This window comes from Eretmochelys imbricata, chromosome 1, assembly GCF_965152235.1.
Source record: "Eretmochelys imbricata isolate rEreImb1 chromosome 1, rEreImb1.hap1, whole genome shotgun sequence".
NCBI lineage: Eukaryota > Metazoa > Chordata > Testudines > Cheloniidae > Eretmochelys > Eretmochelys imbricata.
Window position 1 is genome coordinate 279,525,735 of NC_135572.1, and position 19,706 is coordinate 279,545,440.

Sequence of the window (19,706 nt, forward strand, 5' to 3'; positions counted from 1 at the left end):
GATTGAATAAGGAATGATAAATAGAGCCCTACATGTGGATATTTTAGATAACAGTGAATGGATCACTTCAGCATGAGAGCGAAGGAATGTTAATATTCAATCCTATTGTGGATTTTCTACTGTTTATTAAAATATGGAACATTTAAATCAATTTCACGTGTTCGATATTCTAGCTGGGGAGAAGAGGTGACTATGTCACACCACCACTGCTCATTGGAGCGAGTGGGTAAGAAAAAATGGAGCATACCATTCCTTTAAGTAGTGGGGGGGGGGACATAACTGCTTTTATTTTTTTCAGTTGGAAATCTGCAGAAGGGATATTTTTAAAATATATCTTGCCTTCCAACTAGTTGAAATGCCATAGTTCAACATATTGGTAAACAGAGTAAAAGTACTTGAAATAAGGTACTACCGGAATTGTGGAAAAAGGGTTCTACTCTTGTTGGGTTTGTAGGGGAAATATAAAATTCTGTTGCTGGATATTTTGAAAGGTCAATCATGGTTACTGTGATGTATAAAAAGTCTACTAATTTGGCCCTTGATTAGCTTCTCAAAGTCATTTTATGGTGGAATTGAAAGGGCCAATGTTATGAGAGTCAAAATGTATTCCGCTTTCAGCTTTTCAGAGCTATTCTCATAGAGGCGAGTTTTGTCAAGAAATTCTCTGTTAATGCTCTCCTGATACACGTGAAAATCAGTGGGCCAGATCCTAAGCTGTTGTAAATCAGCACATGCTCAGTGAAGTCTGCAGAGCTATGCTGATATATACCGGCAGTGGATCTGACTGAATGATCCTGATTCAAATGAAATCATAAGGTATCTTCACAATAACATAATAATCAATTAATAAATACTTTCAATCAATGATCCTGGAATTTTTTAAAAAGCTCCTTAGCCTTCAGAATTCTTGCTAAATTGCATATCCTGCTTGTAGAAGATTGAAATTTTGCAGGTGATTTGCAATTATGTATTTATGCATATTATGTTTCCATTTAGAAATAATTGAACAATGAAGACATTTGCAAATATTTTTCTGGGACTTTTTATCTTTGAGGCCATTGTGGCTGCTCCTACAATAGATACCTTAACTTATGACTCTGAAACCTATGACGTAGCATTGGAAGACTTGGATAATCTTTATGACTACAATGAAAACCTCCCCGTGGACCAGGCAGAGGTAATCTGAACTTCACTTATTTTGCTTTTCCAAAAAGTACAATGCATAAATGCAGTGGTTATTTAGGATTTTTTTTAACTATTCATCATTGAGACAGGTCAATTGGTGTGGGGGCTATTGCCTAGAGTTGACTCAACAATTTTCTGTGTAATTTAATATACCATATTTAACACATGATTTCTCCCCATCTTCACATGTGGTCCAAATTGTGCCCCTGAATTTTTTTGAGCTAATCCTTGAGATTATAGCCAATAGCCTCTGTTTCCCTTAGCTCTCCTCACTTGGCTCTGATACATGTTGGAGGCTCTCATGGTGGTGCCACTATGTTGGTGGGACAAAAGCGAGAAATGGAGAAAGTTGGGATAGAAGAAACATCCACAGCTCCCCATAAAGTGGGATAGAGCAAGGCTGTTTCCTGAGGTTGCATTATGGAACAATGATTACACGGGATACAGGTATTTCAGCCCATAAATTCTTTCTATAACTTCTGGCACAGAGACAAAGGAAAGGAGGAGGGAAGGAAAGGGGAAAAAGAGAAAAGAGAGAAGGGAAGAAAGATAATTAAGGAGAAAAGACAAAGAGAAAATGATTCAACAGATTATAGTCCACTCCTGCTGTAAGGATTTAGGCAAACTCCCAAAGAGACAATGGGGGTTTGCCTGAGTCAGCACTGAGTGCTAAGAAAATATGAAGAATAAAAGAATGTTAAATAATGTTAGATTTAGATAATAAAAACAAGACTTTTATTAAATATTATATGTTGGGGGTTCTGAATCTGAATCCTTCCCATGCCATCAGATGCTGATTAGGGCACAAACAAAGCTCCGCCATCCCTGTCTGGTCCCCACCCTTTGACATGCTTAGTTTGGACGGCCCTGCCAGGAGTAAAAGTTCTTACCCTCACAGTTCTCAGGGTCACTGGAATGTGCAAGATTGCATCAAGGCGCAGTCCCCACCCCACAAAGTTTTGGTGCTCATTACCTAACAGAATTATATAGGTTTATAGGAGTGGTTATTGTTTTAGTGTTTCATGATCGAGGACAGTAACTTGTAACTATATAATACACATTTCCCAGCAATCAACAGTCAAAGGACAACTTACTAAAAAAAAGTAAGTAGGCCAGAGTCAGATGGTGTAAATTAGCATAGGTTCATTGAAATTAATGCTGAATACTAGCAGAGAATCTGGCCCTAAGATCATACACACTTTCATGAGCTCACTGATGTAGTGCAGGGGAACTGTACTGTTCCTTTTAAAATAGGGAGGAAGATTTCTGCTAAGCCAGAGATCAGGCTTTATTCAAAAGTGTTTGAAATGGGTTTAAAATGTTCCCAAAATACAAGACCCACAATGAGCTGGTTGCTCTCAGGGATGTTTGCAAACAGCCTGCTAATGACCATCTTCCTTCCCTGCTCCAGAGACAACACAGTCATGGTGAAAAGGTGGCTGACTCTTCCCTACAGAGATAACTCACCTTAGTCTATCTCCCCAATGCACAGCCCCCATTTGCAGACACCCAGCTCTCCCCACACTTGTGTTTCCTGCATGTCTTCCCTGGGAAATTTACCTCCACTCACTGAAAGCCACAGCTGCATGTCAGCTGAATATATTTGATGTTGATTAATATGGGATACCTATGCCTTGCTGCCATCTGGGGAAGAAAAGGAACATACACCACTACTGTAGGGCTTCTCATACTTAATTTTCCACCTGCTTCTCTTCCTTTGTGATGTCCTAATTAAATCAGTAAATATATTACACCACCGAATGTTAGTGGTGAATCTAATAAATCTATTCTTTTTGAGAGCTGCCCAGTAAGCGCCCATCTCACCAAAACATGGAGTGACTCTCTTTACCAAATTCCAACAATTAAGGATCGAAACGGGGCTAGCCTTTTGTTGCTCACTTCCTGCTAAACAGAAGTGCAGGGTTCAGTGCTTAATTTGTACCGGGGTTTGTCTGACTGAGCTCCAGCACCTCTAGGCTTGGTTGTTCATAGCCCTGGCATCTCTGGGCTCCCAGACAGGAGCCACCGCTCTCCAGCTGCCAAGCTCTCAAGTCAGCACTGCCATCAATAGCAGTGCAGAAATAAGGGTAGCAGGATACGGTGTATCGCCACCCTTACTTCTGCACTGCTGCTGGCAGCAGCACTGCCTTCAGAGCTGGGTGCCCGGCCAGCAGCCATCACTCTCCGGCTGCCTAATCTGTGCTTAATTTGTGCTGGAGCTTGCCTGGCACCTCTTTCATTACAAATTAAGCACTGGCGGGGTTCTCAGCCCAATCTTTGCTCCCACCAACCAAAGAGAAGAAGTCTCTCTCCATCTCAATTTCCCTCCACTTCCCTATGAAAGTAATAAATGGGAGGGGTGAGAGCCCCTCAATAGGAAAGAAATCAGAGATGGAAAAGCCCTATTAAATTGTTTAATCAATCTCTCTCCTGAGACAGGATTGTCTCCTATTACTGAGCAGCTCATTCAGTCATTTTTAATTCCTTTTGTGATGCATCATCCATCACAGCACTTGGAAGGTTTTGTAGTTTAAAAGACCTCCTGGTAAGAACATTTTCCAGCTATCTAGCCAAAAATTTCCTTGCTTAGTTCCATCTCATTACTCCTTCCATGTCCCATCCTGAACAAGTCAAGGAACTCATAGTTCCCTGAAGTCAATGAGAGTTCTGAGTGCTCAGCATTTTTGAAAATCAAGCCACTATAAGGTAGGTGTTTAAATATGGATTTAGGTGCCTAGGAACCTAAATTTAAAAATTGTGGTCATACATTTTGTTTGTAGCAATTAAAATGTAATTTATCTACTCATTCCATCACTCCTATGTCTCCTATCTGACATGGAATCCAATTGTACTTATAGATCTGAGCTACATAAAGGGCTCTGTTTAACAGAAATGATTCATGCAAGGCACAGATTATAGGTATTGATATGAAGTGATGAGTGCAAAAACTCAGGCTAGCTATAGAAATACAGTCTATCCCATTTATGGATGGCTGCTCTTTAGGGTCCTGACACACTTCCATTCACTTCAGTGGGCTTTAGATCAAGCCTTAGATCCTTAAGGTAGTGTAGACAATTACTCTACCTCTTGCATTAAGGACTTTAAAGTCAAGTGACCTGTGAACTTGAATTAACTTTATTAGAACAGCCTGTTTGCCTGTAGATGAAGGGTAATTTTTTCAAAGTGCCTGATTTACACACCAACATCCCATTAAATTTCAGTGGGACCTAGACACCGAAGTCAGTTAAGTGCTCTTCAAAATTTTACCCAACAGGTATTATACCTGGGTATTCAAATATGCAAGCACCAAGTTCAGTTATATTTCTGCAGACTGGGAAAAGAAATAAATTGAAAGTCTGAGTTCATTCACCATATAGGTCAGTAATAAACAGTGGATGAGAGAAAATTCAGGTCCATTTTATTTAAAAAGAGAGAGAGTGTACTTGATATTCTTTTATGGAAGTCCATCTCTTCACACTGGAGATCATGTTGTCTGTGAAGTGAGCACCATCTCAGCACTGAATTAATAGATGTGGAAAATGACAACCCTTAGACATTTATCTTGAACATGAGCCCAAATAAAGAGCTTGTCACTTTTTCTAGACTTGCAAGGGTCCACTGATGTGAAGCTGCTGGAAGGAGCATAAGCAGATGATCTTGCAATAAAGTGAAGTTATATGAGTGTGTTCTCAGAACTGAATGCCTGAGAAACTTAGTCCCTAACTTTCCCTCTGCCTTTTGGGGTTTGTTGGTAGGATGTATCGGGATGAGTGAGCCTGAAGAGAGATATTGGTAGGAAGGTGTGAGAAGGAAACCATTTCGGAGGTAGGTGAGGAAAACGGCAGCTATAATTAGTGGAAGAGATCATGGTGGGAGTTGTGGGCACTTTAAAAAAAATTACTTAAAAATAAATAAATCTGGCCAACAAGGTAAGGGAGCTCAGAGAAGAGGTCTGGTTGGGTAACTTAAGCAGCCTGCTAGAGGCAAAGATGGCCTTAAAGATCCTATCAATTTATTTCCTCTGATTCTGAGGAGAGTATATTTCCTTTAAATTTTGTGCTTGGGATACAGGTCTAGGGGTTCATTTCTGTGTCTTCTGTTTTAGAGATTCTTTCCTTGGGGAATCTTTGTATTCCAGTGAAAAGAAATGAATACTGGTATTTTTATAGACTCCATGGACTATTTTCTGTGAATTATGTCACCTAGCTGGTGGTTGTTGAAGGGATCTCCTGTGAAGCCTCTGATTTGTTAGTGCAACTTTAAGGTCTGTAGAGTTAACAGGCTGCAAGGATACTGCCAGTGAGCCCCTGAAGTCCCTTCCCACTGTATGTGGATAACGGACCTAACTTCATCTCCTTCAATGTGTTCGTCTGGTATTCTAAGTGTGGTGGGAAACACAGTATATGGATGTTAGAAGGGCAAGATAGCTGAGGTTTTGTATTATTTAGGAGAAATGTACTCAATCCTTAATCCTAACTGGGAAGCAGTATAATAGGGAAGGCTAAATTTTGGCTATGAAACCCAAAGTTGCTTCTAGCACCATTGCCTGGAGACCTGCAAGTTCTACTATGGTTTTCCAACTGAAGGAAATTTATTGTCGGAGAGCCTTAAGAAAAGAAAAGAGGTAATTCCATTTAGAAATTTATGTGGTGTTTGTAAACAGACTAGCGTTAACCCACAGACAACAGGAAAAAGAAAATAAATGTAAGAACCAGGAAGAAATGCTGAGGTCCTGACAGAATGAGGCTAGGAAGGAGTGATTTAAAAGGCAGTCTTGAAACTTTAATAGGGTTTATCTTCTGAAACTGATAGACAATCATAGTTTAAATATGTTGAAATACCACATCTTTTCCTCATAATAGTTTTTATTAATGATTATTTATATTATAGTAGCAACCAGAGGGTCCCAATCAGTATTGGGGCTTCCTTGAACTAGGTTCTATAAAAAACATATACAAAGTAATATTTTCTTCCCCAAAATTGGTATAATCAAAAGACCAGATTGTCAAAGGCACTACTCATATGAGTAAAATGATCACTGATTCAGGGGTTCAGAGACTTTCATTCAAAGAGGGCTTACACTAAATCTCTTAAATGAAAACTGGATTTGAACAGCATATAAGACAATATTGAAAACTGGAGACTGATTTATGCATATTTCAGCTAGTAAACTCAAAAGAAAATCCTAGCACAGTCTGATTACAGAGTATATTTAAACATGACTAACCTCTCTTCCTTACAGCAGACAAAGCTGCTTTATAGCAGAAGGACAAATTAAGACTACATCTACACTATGAACTAGGGGTGTGATCCCCCGCTCTTGTAGAGTTACTTGTACAAGCTTGAGAGGTAGCACAAACATAAATAGTAGTGTAGCTGTGGTAACATAGGTCATAACAAGTACGTACCCATGGGGTTCAGGCGAGTATGTACGCGGCCCCACTAAGCCATATCACCACTACTGCTGCTCATGCTACCAGGGCTATTTACACTTGTGCTAGCTCAATGGGCTCCAGCAAGAGTATGCTGCATGAGCTAGGAATCACACCCCAGCTTGTAATGTAGATGTAGCTTAAGAGATATTGAGATGGAAGTAAAATATTTTCAACTGAGATGGGGAAAATGAGATACAAGATGGCTATGCTAGATGATAGGAGCTAAGGAAACAGTAGCAAGTTTAAGAGAACGGACAGAGATGAGGCCAGGTCAAGACAAGTGAAGAAATTGGGTTAGGGAGTTGATGGCAGGAAAAGGGTTAAAACAACACAATATCCTGTGACTGGTATTGGGAGTGCAAGGTGGGAAACTGAGTCACAAATCCATCCAATTTAGGCTTAATTAATTTTGACCTTATTTTATACAATTTCAGACAGATTTGTTATAATGTCTGTCCATATGCTTATGCCAGACAAAGAGATAAGATGGACTTGGTAGAGGGCCCAAGTTACCACATTCCTGGGCTCTGGGAAGGTCTCCTGTACCTCATGATGGTAGTCACTGCCTCAGATCCGGTCCTTCAGTCCTGTTCCTTCAGTTTCTGGCCTGGTGCTTGCCCAGTTTGGGTCTTTATCACTTGGACCTTTTTATATATTTCCTCATCGTGCATTACTTAACCTTTCTCCAATCAACATTAAGCACATTAATCATTTGTTTTAGGTAATATGCATGTGCAATCTTCAATTTACACAACTTTTGCTATTTATTCAATTTCCATATCATTCTACTTCTGTGTCACCCTGCCTTTGGGATTTCCCAGTAAAGTGGGCTTCTTGTCATTATAGGTTTACGTATTTTACCTAAAATCATCCAGCACATGTTGTCTTTGTCCTGTCATCAGTTACATCAGCAATTCCATGTAAAAAGAGAATTGGAAGAACACCACTCATGTCAGGCAAAGCTTTGGTTTAAATGTAACCTTATCTAAACTCATTCACTATCCATAATTTTAAATTACTGAAGTGTAACTAACAAAACTCTTAATCTGAATATTCTGCAATTCGTCATCTAAATAAATATCATTATTTAGCGTGTGTGTTATCATACACACATAGGGGGTAAAAAGTGCCACAGGCTTAAAATGTCAGAATTTCTTTATCTTCTTTAAAACATAGGTTTTGAGAGACTTTTTAACTCAGAGTACAACCCTAGGTTTGCAATACATTACAAAAAAGCTTTGTTAGTAATTATCCATGTATTGCATTTTAAGGGGTGTCTTAATTTTAGGGCCTTAATAGTCAAAACTGGGGAATAAGAGCCTACACAGAGGATGGCTCAGAAGACTGGTAATTGTCTGCATACTATTTTATCACGTACTCATTGGCTTGAACTTTGATAAAGTTAAAGTTATTATTTCTCAGCTGCCCACACAAAACAAATGTGTGGTGTTAGTGTACATGCACATATGACTACAAAAATCTACCTGCAATTTGCCAACAGGTGTGCCATCTCATCTGAGAAGATGAGGGCTGAATAGAAGTGAAGATGAAGCTATTAACTCACCCCTACAAGTGAAGGCTGAGGTGCATTATCAGGGTAGCGTGAGGAAGCTTGTACTGCTGCTACTTTCTTGAGATAAAATAGAAGACTTCAGTGTATTGCTATGTAACGCTGACAGACCCCAGTCGTCGGTGGGCAGGATTGAACCTGGGACCTCTGGAGCTAAATATATGAGCCTTTTCTGCATGAGCTAAAAGCCATATGGCTGTTAGCTGAGACTGTAGAGCAGACTCATTAATCTCTCTCTCTAAGTGGTCTCAGTGCCACTAGATGGGACAGAACACCACACCCAGGAGGTGTGTGAGCTACGTCTACACTTACCAGGGATCGATGCTGCAGTGATCGATGCACTGGGGTTTGATTTAGCAGGTCTAGTGAAGACCTGCTAAATTGACTGCAGATCGCTCTCCCGTCAACTCCAGTACTCCACTGGAATGAGAAGTTTAAGGTAAGTTGATGGGACAGTGTAACCCATCGACCCAGTGCAGTGTAGACATCACAGTAAGTCAACCTAAGCTGCATCGACTCCAGCTACGTTATTCATATAGCTGGAGTTGTGTAACTTAGATCGGCTACCCCCGTAGCGTAGACAAGGCCTCAGGCTGACAATCCAACCCCTTTCATGAGCATGATATGCTTTTTTAAGACTTTCCATTTGATGAAGCTAACATGGAGCTGGGAAATAATCAATATGGGAATTAAAGCTTTCACAAGACACCATTTGTCCTTTATCTTAACACTGGAAATCTCCTGCTTTCTATTAGCTTCTTATGTAGCTCAACTGTGATGGAGGTATACAAACCCCACACTGGAGGAGGGGTTAAGGAGCTGCTCTGGGCCTGGGTGACTCAGACCTACCCCCGTTACAAAGCCTTCACAGGCTGGAGGAAGAGCTTAAAAAGGGAAGCAAATTAGCTCAGTGGCAGACAGGGAGGTGACCTGACCTCCTCTCCCGGGAAGCAAGTACTCTTGCTGCCTCAGGCCTGCTGATACTGATCTGACCAACTTGCAAAGAAGGGACTGGTGACTTTTGAAGGTCAGAAACTTTATCTCAGTGTTCTGTTATTTACTTTATCCTGTGGGAAGAGCAGGCAGTGGTAGGAAGTGATATAGGGAGGCAGCTATAAAGCACCCCAAACTGTAGGGTTTAGCTGCCTATGACTGGATCCTGGATTGGAGCTTGGTGGAGAGGGTGGGCCCAGGCTGCCCTACCAAGCTTTAAAGAGTGGATTATAACAGATGTCTATCCCTCAGTGAAGAACCTATCTGGGGAAGACACTGACCCAAGGGGGACTCTCCAAAGCCCTTGCTAACTTCAGAAGACTTCCACATTGTTGGACTTTGTATACCCCCAAAAGGGTGAACTTGAACATGTGACATGGGCAGAGGGCTGAGCCTCTGAAAGGACAGAGGTTCACCACCAGGTGAAGCTTTAGTGAGAAAGGGGAACATCTGGAAAGACGACATCTCCCAAATGCTGGCCTGAGCACTAGGCAGCACTGGTAGTAAGTGTTCACACCAAGGTTTAACTGCAACTCTCAGATTTGTTCAGTTATTCATGATTGCCTTCATCCACTTGCACTTCCAAAAAATATCTATCCTTTAATATCCATGAGCTTTGTCAGGGAGTCACATGACTGCAAATCTGTAACTGTAAGTAATTGATAGAAATCGTGGAAAAACTGAATTCAAATTCTGCCCTAAAGCATGTGGGTAGCAGATCAGTATGCCTATTCCCTGACCCCATATGACCCCTATATCAAATGTGGAAAGTGGCATGCACAGGACCTTGAGCTGGCACAAAATGATCATAATGGTCCCTTTTGATCTTAAAAATCTATGACCATGACTTGCATGAGCAGGGAGTTCCACTCTGACCATGAATTATCTGCCATTCCACTCCTTTGCACCTCCTGAGCTGCAAAGAGGCCAGATCTAAGTATCAAAACTGGCCCAGTACAGCTTTATACAGCACTATTGTTACCAGTGAGTTTCTAGCTTTGGTCCAACCAAAAGAGATGCTGAAGGCTGACTTATTTCGCCCGCCTAATACTTTTCTAAACAAAACATCAGGACCAGAAACTAGGGCACCTGAAACGGCAAATGAAATTGGTAATCAGGCTGGATGGAGTTAGAGTCAGTATTTGATTTAATTGGTATCAGTGTAAACCTAGTGTCTCTCCATTTAAATCAATGGACCATTCAAAATTCTGGTACAAGTACAACAGAAGTGGTAAGTAAATGTCATACCAGTAGAATCAGTGATTACTCAGGATTTATACCAGCATGTCTGAGATCAGCATGCAACCCACAGACTCTTGTCTTTGAAAAGAGGTGCTTCAGGGTACCTATTTGCAATTCAGTGGCCAAAGATGAATGGATGGAATGTTCCTGCTTCCCATAAGAGATTCAGTGGAAGAACCCAGGAACCTTCCTAAGTTTCCATGGACAGCTTCCACAGATGTTAGCTTCTGAAGAATCACAATACAACTAATTTTGTTTGCACAGAGCTATACATATGACATTAACAGTGTGCCTGTCCTGAAGAACTTGCCATCTAAAGAAATGTTACTTTAACATGCTATTTGCTGCTGTCTCTCTGGGTTATAGATTTTAAGATAAAGAGGAACAAAGAAAGAAACTAGGCTCAGGGTACTTCTGTAATAAACATCTTAAATTGCTAGGCATTTTCTTGTATAGTAGCTGCCATCTTCTGTACCATGCAAATCTCCCTCTGTTATACCAATAAAATAAAAACCAGCAGGATCTTATTAAAGGGAGAAACGGCAAAATACCACATTTATTGTGAATACAGAAAGAATCATAGTAAGCAGTTAGTTATAGCTATAACATTCCATTCAATCTCATATTTATTCACACATTCATTCATACACACACACACAGGTTCTGCAAGGTTGTTATCATAGTTACCAGCCTTAGAGTTGCTCATGCCAAGCCACTGGCCAGGTGGTCTGGATATGAGGAGGGAGCAATGCCTTGTCAGATGCACATCTGATGCTCCTGGAAGTTGCTTTGCAGAATCAGACCCCAAAGTTCTCACTTTCTAGAGTCCATTTTTATAGGAATTTCTTCCTATGCCAGTCTATAGGAATTGTTTCATCATGCTGTTGCTGAATCAATCAGCAGATAGCACATTCCTGACGGCTCCGTGCTGCTAGATCTTGTTATCTTGTTCTTTGGTTCTCCCATCCTTGAGGCTGTTGGGTGGATTCCAGTCTGCCCTCCGGGGGTCCTCTGGTTATTTCCACTTGATGCCTTCTTCAGCAGATGGACATTGGATTCTTAGGCTGGCACCTCCCTGATCATTCAGTTATTATCCACACCAAGCATCCATCCACATACATCCTCTATCTCTATTTTAATCACAATTGTTAATACAACAAAAGGGTGGGGAGTCTCTGGGTGCTGTTTCTGTTGTTAGAGTATTGCTTTGAGTCTCTCTCTCTGTGAATTGCTTTGAGAACAGACTCTGTCTTAGAATGTACTAACGCAATTAGCAGCTTGCAAGTTTCACACATAGAGGCAGAGAAACAGTACCAAAACCCAAGAGACCTCTTAATTAGTAATACCCTGGAATTTAAACTATGGGGAATCAAACTCATTTGTGATTTTAATACAGGACTTCTTTAATATGATCCAACACCTCTCTTCCTTTAAATGCCTCCCCCAAACTCATTTGCTTTCAGTTAGTGTTTCATCACTCATTTCTGTTCAGGGGTATTTGCTCTCTTTTGTGCCTCACCATAAAGTTCATAAATATTACAAAAATAATGTAAAGTAAACCAGCAAAAAGCTAATACATTAATTTATGTTATGAAAAATACTCTCCCATGGTTTTACTCTCTGCTACAAAATGCTATACTGTGCATATGGGCATATGAAAATTGGTTTTGAGTGCCTCATTCCATGAATAGCATCTAAAGAAAGCTGGGATGCTGGTAGAAGAGAAAGTCTATAGAACATTGGTACTGACTACAGGGCTTTTCCAAAGCCAGCTGATTTCAATAGAAAAAATCCCATTGATTTTAATGGGATTTGGATCAGGCCCAACATTAGTAAATTTCATACCTGAGATGAAGTGTTATACAGAAAGTCTAACTAGAGACTAATTTTAAGGAGTGTTGAGCACCTACAATTCAAACCAAAGTCAGTCTGAGCTGGGAGTGCTCAGCACTTCTGAAAACCAGATCTTAAGTTATCTAAGATATAGACCTACAATTTCAAAGGTGGCTAGTAATTTTAAGTGCTCAACTCGACATGCCTGAAAGAGGCTTAATTTTCAGAAGTCGGTGCTCAGCACTTCCTTTTAGGCATACCAAGTTGGGCATCCAAATTAAGTTGTCACGAAAATTTAGTACATACTGTGTAAATAGACAAGGGGGATAATTACAAGATGCTATGTGGGTATCTGAGCTTAAAAGATTTCATGGTGTTATATTATATTCCTTGAGAAATAGTTTGACCATGTGGTTAAATATTCAGTCATAACGTGTATGCACAAAGGAACAGAGTTGAGGTTACATGTGCAGCCTTAAGTTTGTCCTTTGCTTACCTTTAAGGGTATAAGTGTGCAACCTTAATGTTTTCTCTGTGTGCATAAAGGGATATATTTATACACTGTTTGCTTATGTTGGGGTATGTTAGGCAAGGCACAGGAGCTTTGTAACGATGTAAAGAATCACAGTATTTAACAAAGAAAAACAAATGCCTATAGAAACAAAAAAACCCACATACTTTGGCCCTCTGCAATTTCTTTGTAAAATTCTTCATTTTCTTAAAATAAGAAAGGAATTGCAGAGAACTACAGAGAAAAAAACCTACTAAATCATCTAGAAATGTTTTTGCCTGAAATATCTAATAAGGCAAATCCTGCCAAAAACAAACAAACATCTGAAAGACAAAGGGTCATTTTTGACAGTCTAGGAAACATCTTTCTCTTATTAAAATTTTGCGTGATCTATCAAATATGTAAAAGATGGAGGCCTGCAGGACTCAGAAGCTTGATAATAAGAAACAGACTTTTACCTCTAGGTCACTGGTTCAAATCCAGCCCCTGTGTAATGGCCAAGAAGTGTTCATATTTTGTGACTTGTTTGTAATACATATCAGTGGTTTCTGTCCATTTTCTAGTGGAGAACTGTCGACATAAAAGTCATCATTTAAACTGGCATTTTCCTTGACAACTTCAGCAGAGGTTCTAACAATTTAAATTAATTTAATTTAAACAATTAAACAATTCTTAACAATTAAGAATGTCTCAGCCACTCTGTTGGCAATAGCCTCACCAGATCAGTGTTTAAACTCACTGACAAGACAAGTGTAAAGAAAGCTCCCACTGCCCATGCTATCACTGCTGTGTTTGAAAGAACTACAGTTTCAGTCATGTATCTTTCACAAGCACTATATTTAAAATAAAAATACCTGTAATATTACACAGGAACACAATAGGAGAAATGGTGATCTTATGCTTAAGGTATAGGAGTGGAAGCTGGAATAGCAGGATTTACTTCTTGACTCTGCCAAAGATTTTCTGTGACCTTGGACAAATCACCTAGAGTGAAATCCTGGCCCCATTGAAGTCAATTGGAATTCTGTCATTGCCCTCTATGAGGGTAGGATTGCACTCTTAATCAATTTTCTTCAGTTTCCCAACTGGAAAACCAGGAATAATACTTATTTCAGAGGGGTTCTGTGGGACTTAATTCATATCAGTGAAGTGCTTTGGTATCCTCAGAATATGTAAGTAGAAAGACTACATACTATAAACAGTGTTCCAATAATGTACCTAAAAATATGGATCATAGGGTATAATAATGGTGTGGTAGACAGGAATGTTGGTAGGAAACCTATCTTTATGACCTGACTCCGTCATATAACCTAGACAGAGTTTACAAGACGTTGCTGGACATCTGTCAATAACTACTTTCTTCCCCAGAATTTTCTTTCCAATACAATTTCCATATCTTACTTGAATAAAAATGTGCAAAGCCATTGCTGAGTTTGGAAACACATTTTGGATGTGTTAACACTTTTCCAAATCTGCACTTACAAAAACTGAAACTTTACAGATGTCCACAAAAGAAAGAAAGTTGACCTCTGGAGACGGACATATGCAAACACTTTTGCACAACACCAGTGTAGGGTCAATAAGTTTGGAATGCATCTCTCCCTCTAGGCTTTCTCCATTCAGAGAACATCTGCCCCTATTTCCTGTGTTCTCTTGGTCTTCTTTTGATTTGTCCCCCTGTCCATTCCTGTTAAAGCTGTCTCACTCTTAGCCCCACAGATTGGAACAGTATGTGTTTTTGGTAGATACATTGATAAGGTGCATCCTTACTTCCTATTACCCCAAGTTGGCAAGCACTGGCATATGCAGTTTTGTTCATGTTTAGGACATAGACCAAGTGCCATTTATGTTTATTCTTAACTTCTTATTTGTCCTTCATGAAAGGCCTGAATAAAAAAAAATCCTAGTGGTAAAGTCCTCCTCATTAAAACACGGCAACCCACACTCAACTGGAGACAAGGAGACAAGAACTGATGGGCTTGGCAAGAAGGGGCAGTGCCAAATCATCTTGGAGATGTGGGGATTCGGCACCTCTCCCATGTCACCTGGTGCAACTTGTGTAAAGCGCCAACTAGTTTGTAAATCTGCCATCCCACAACCCCCCCACTGGCCAGTTATTGTGGTACGAATGCCCCCCTCCAGCATTGCTCACATATGGGCACAGGGGAGTGAGTATTAACTGCACCACCCTGCACTTGCAGGAGAGACTATCTCCATACTTGTAAAGGCTGGTTAAGTATGCTCATCATCTTAACAGCACCCAGCCAAATCGCAAAATAAACCATTTACTAGGAGAAGAAAGTTCTAGGACTAGATGCAGACTGCCCAGTAATAATTACATACAGCACACAGATGCCTGTGGTTTGGTTTCTAATTTTCATAACACTTCACAATTCTGAATCTGAACTATTCTTCAGTTCAGCTTCTCTAGTTTGAAAATAAATCAAAGTGGTTTAACTAGGGAGTCCATTATGGCCAGCACACCAGCATGTGATGTTCGTTCTTTTGTCTGGGCTGATGCAAGGACAGGCAGCCATATTCTAATCTATAAAGCATTCTTTAAACACAATACAGAGATGGTGAGAGGGGTGTCAGGCCTTGTGGAGATGACTTTACCCTTTTGAGCTAAAATTCCTCATTGTCCCTCCTCCACCCCCCCCCCCCAAAAAAAGATAATCCTTAAACGCCTACACAAAGTAACAATTTATGGAACTGGGACACCAAATGATGCATTTCAATTGGGTCCTATCACTAAGAGGAATATGCACCTTAATATGGAGGAATGTATGCCAATTTATTGAACAGTTTACAGGAAGAATTAGTTCTAGCCCAAGTCCCTGGGGCTCATTTTCAGTGTACAAACATAAAGCCCAAACCAGTAGTCCTTTCTAAGGCACTTACTTCAGTGGGAGCTGAGCTTGAATTTTATAAATACTTGGCAGTTATCTAGCACCTTACATGTTCAAAGCACTAGACAGACATTAATTACTTGTTCCTTATCAAATGAAAATACTCATGTTCACCCATCCTCAGAGGGGCTTTTCAGGTAGGTAAGCATTATTATTTCCATTTTACATATGGGGAAATGGAGGCAGAGAGGTGAAGAGATTTGTCAAAGACCACACAGTGAATCAGCGGTGGCAGAATCCAAAGTAGAATTTGTGACCAATTGATTCCCAATCCTGCGTTCACTCCTTCAGACGACACTGCCTGTCTGCAATGGTAGGCTTCTCCTATACTCACTTGCCAACACTGCTTTGTTCTGTGATAGCAGCAGACGTGACACTGGAACCCATAGATGCTGAACCAGGGGTGCTGCCTCACCCCCTGGTGAGTTTCCATTATAAACAGCGTTTACTGTTTGGTTCAATGGACTTCAATATCCCCACTATACAAATTGTTTCAGCAGCCCTGCTAGAAACTGGCCACATTTATTTTTCCCTAACGTAGTTTTGAAGCAACATTGACAGAATGCAGCTTTATAGTTAGTATAGTAACAATTGGGTCTTCCAACTTATTAGATGGTGGGACTCAGAGAAGGAAAAAATGTTTTCTAGTGCCATGGCAGGGTTTACCAAAGTTTATAGGATTTTCTTGAGTGGAGGTCTTCATGCTTATTTAGATGCTTTTTATCTTTAACCCTTCCTTTTTGTATCTTCTGCAACTGCTGATGAGTAAAGCTACACAGTGCTGTGCAACCATTCAGACAGTGAAAAAGGTTGACAAACACTGAGACTAATTTATTATTACAAGCACTGACTCCCTGTCCTGTTTTAAGAGGGGGGTTCTTTTAAACATATTACAGTTCAAATGTGATATACATGTGCTGGTATGTTTTGTGGATTTATTCTGGCAGATTTTGCCATTTTAAATTCAGATGATTGGCATTTTTCTCAGGAGCTTCTTAGTAACTTTTCATTTGTCAAACAAAACATCACTGGCTGTATCACAAAATTGGTTTGTTAATTTGAATAAGTGTGAAAAGAACTTGGTTAATAGACGTTCTCATTAATGTAGAATGTTTATAATATTTTCCCTAACAAAGAAAGTATCTGAGGTGCAAAGTGAATAAATGTGTTTCAATTTTATAAGCTCTACAGCTGCAGACCAAGTCAAAGTCATCTAGTAGCTGCAGCATAAAACACAGATGTACCATTGAGTGTCAGAGCATGTCTGGCCTCTAGTGGTAGAATCTGATCAATGAAGCATTGTTAGACCACCACCAGCCAGTGAATGCAAGCATGTAATGTACCTCCTTAATATAACTATGTTTCTCCCCAGATAGAGATTGGAACCGTGTTACCTTCTGTAACTAGAGAGATTCATTCCCCGCCACCACTGCCAGAAGAAGCTGAGGAAGAAGCATCAACACCAAAACTAATTGATGGCTCTTCACCACAGGGGTCAGGAGTTCTTGGGCCCCAAACACATGATGGTTAGTGGGGGGGTGGGAGCCATATCATTGCATTGGGTTGCTTTCCATGATGCACTGAGTCCGGTCGTGAGTTGCTTTTAAATTAAGCATTTATCTAATTTGGGATGAGTTGTCCTCTATAAAGCTAGTCAAATTTCCCCCACAAAACAAACAAACAAACCAGAAGTGGAGTGTTCAAAAACAAAAAGCTTTTCATGAAAAAAACAACATTTTCCATTTTGTGAAATTGTGACAATTGAAATTTTTATCAATATCATGTTCAATATCATTTTTGAACATATGTTTGATGATTTCTAACAATTTCAGTAAGCCTTTCCATTAAAAATATTGATTAAAACATTGTGGCAACTCTGGGAAAAGAGACAGACAAGTTTCCATTCTTAACTTGCAAAATGGAAACATGGGCATTTCCTGTGTCTTGGACTATTGCTAGTCAGACAGAAATCCTTGACAAGTCCTAAGGGAAATTCCTTTAAAAGTTTAGAATAAAATGCAAACACCACTACACCAAAGATCAGTAATTGCTACAGGCTCAAGTACATGGAAGGGAGGGTTCACTAGTTCTGGTGGCTGCCATGACAGGTCTCAGTGTTATGCTGTGATAGAGATGCAGCTGGGGAAGAGCCTGCAGATTCTGTTTTGTATCGAGTGCCTATGGGGACAAAAAAGAGACAAGTTCCTATTTCCAAATGTGAATGTTTAGTGGATGGAATGGAATCACTCCCAGACCTATTTTTTTAAATGCCACCAGTTAGACTCAAGCAGGATAAAGAATCTGTATTGATGTCAAAAAACAAAACAGGGGTGGGAGGTTCTCAGGACAGTTCTGAAATATCCAATGCAATTTCCTCCATTTTAGATTTTCAAACCTTTCAAAAGAGGTGTTATGCAAAATTTCTCTATGTTATGTATTATGAATGTCATACTTCACAGGGGTTAAGGGGGCTCTAGCAGAAAGAGAGATCTTCCTTTTGAAAATGTGAATAGTGAACTCCTGGCTGGAACACCTGTTCTTATGTTAGGTGTTGCTCTGCCAACTAACAGGAAGGCTGAGAGACCCAGGAACTGCAGCTTCTCTTGCTGAATCCACTTCAGAGTCCCTTGCCTCCTAAGTTCACACCAGCCCAGGAGAAGTAGTAGTCCCCAAGAAGGAGGGAGAAGAGGAGAAAGTCTGTCCCTGTTTTAGCTGCAAAGTCCTGTCTAAGGTGGTCATCTAAGACTCTGAACTAAGCCTGGTTGGGAAACAACAACTCCATTTCATGAAAAGTTTAAAGGCTTTAATATTTGTTTTCACTCCAGTGAGGAATGAAACCAAGCCCTTTTGATATTTTTCAGAAAAAAAAGTGAGCCCCACCCCAGAATAGCCAACAACCCAATGATAAGGGTACTCACCTGGGATGTGTGAGATCTAGACTCAGGTTGACGCTCTGAATGAGGAAGAACAGGGTCTCCTACAGGTCATGTGAGCTGGAGGCTATAGAGGCAGTGTCTCTCTCCCCATTTCTCCTGTTGAAGCTGTTCCACTATGTATAAATAGCCATCAGAGCAGAGAGATAGAGACTGACTCTATAGACCAGTGATAACTGCACTCACCTGCAATGCCATGTGAAACAAGGACTGGAATCAGGGTCTTCAACTGCCCATGTGGGTGCCCTGATCACCACACTATTGGCCATTCCAAAGTCTGTGGCCATGTCTATATCCTGGACCTGAGAAACCATTTTAGGTGAAACTGATACATTTGCAAGAAAAATGTTTTCACAAAATGGTATTTTTGCCAGAAAAATAATTAATTTTTTCCCCCTGAACAGCTTTACTCTAAACTCACTTAGCCCCAGATTCACTACAACTGATTCAAGGAAGTTTGAGGAGGTGTAACTTACACCTTTCTGTGTCAGACTTGCTCCTTGAAATTAGGTTAAATCACCCAGTGGGAGGGAAGGTAAGAGGGCAGGCTGGAGTGGAGTTTGCCTCTAAGATATTTCTCCTGGATCCTTGAGCACTGCAGACAGAGGTTCCAGAATAAGGGAGGATTTTAGTCTGTGTCTCCTCTCTCTGCTTGTCCAAAGAGAGCAGGTAGCAGACCTAGTATGCCCTTGGGGGGGGGCGGTATCCCTCAGCTAGGCACTACTAGCAATTATCATGGTCTTCAGTGATTGACCTTTTTGCAGAAACAAGCCTTCTTATCCTGGTTGACCAAGTGGGGTCAAGCCAAAACAGGCAATTAAAAAAAAAAATCTAAAAGCCAATCTAATAAGAACTTTTAAATGGTAAGTTCCTCTAACTTTCACTAACTACACTGCTAACTCAGCTGTCTAGTAAAACTGACCAAATAAGTTTTACAAATAAAACTATCCAGCACAAAATGCACAGTTAGTTCTGTGGCCAAAACAGGTGAGAAACAGATAAGGTGTAGCAGGAATATTTATACCCTCAGTGAAATGTTAGGTTTCAGGGATACGCCCATGCCCACTAATATTCCCTATTCAAAATGGTCTGAAG

At 40.3% G+C, this 19,706-nt stretch overlaps 1 protein-coding gene across 1 annotated transcript in view; it reads left to right on the forward strand.

The window, feature by feature from the left end:
• The first annotated feature begins 1,009 nt into the window (after nucleotides 1-1,009).
• Nucleotides 1,010-19,706, forward strand: part of EPYC (epiphycan) — a 28,649-nt gene continuing 9,952 nt past the window's right edge. The window contains exons 1-2 of the mRNA XM_077807697.1: nucleotides 1,010-1,177; nucleotides 17,051-17,204. Of these exons, the coding sequence (XP_077663823.1) occupies nucleotides 1,010-1,177; nucleotides 17,051-17,204 (322 nt within the window). The remainder of the gene's footprint in view (nucleotides 1,178-17,050; nucleotides 17,205-19,706) is intronic.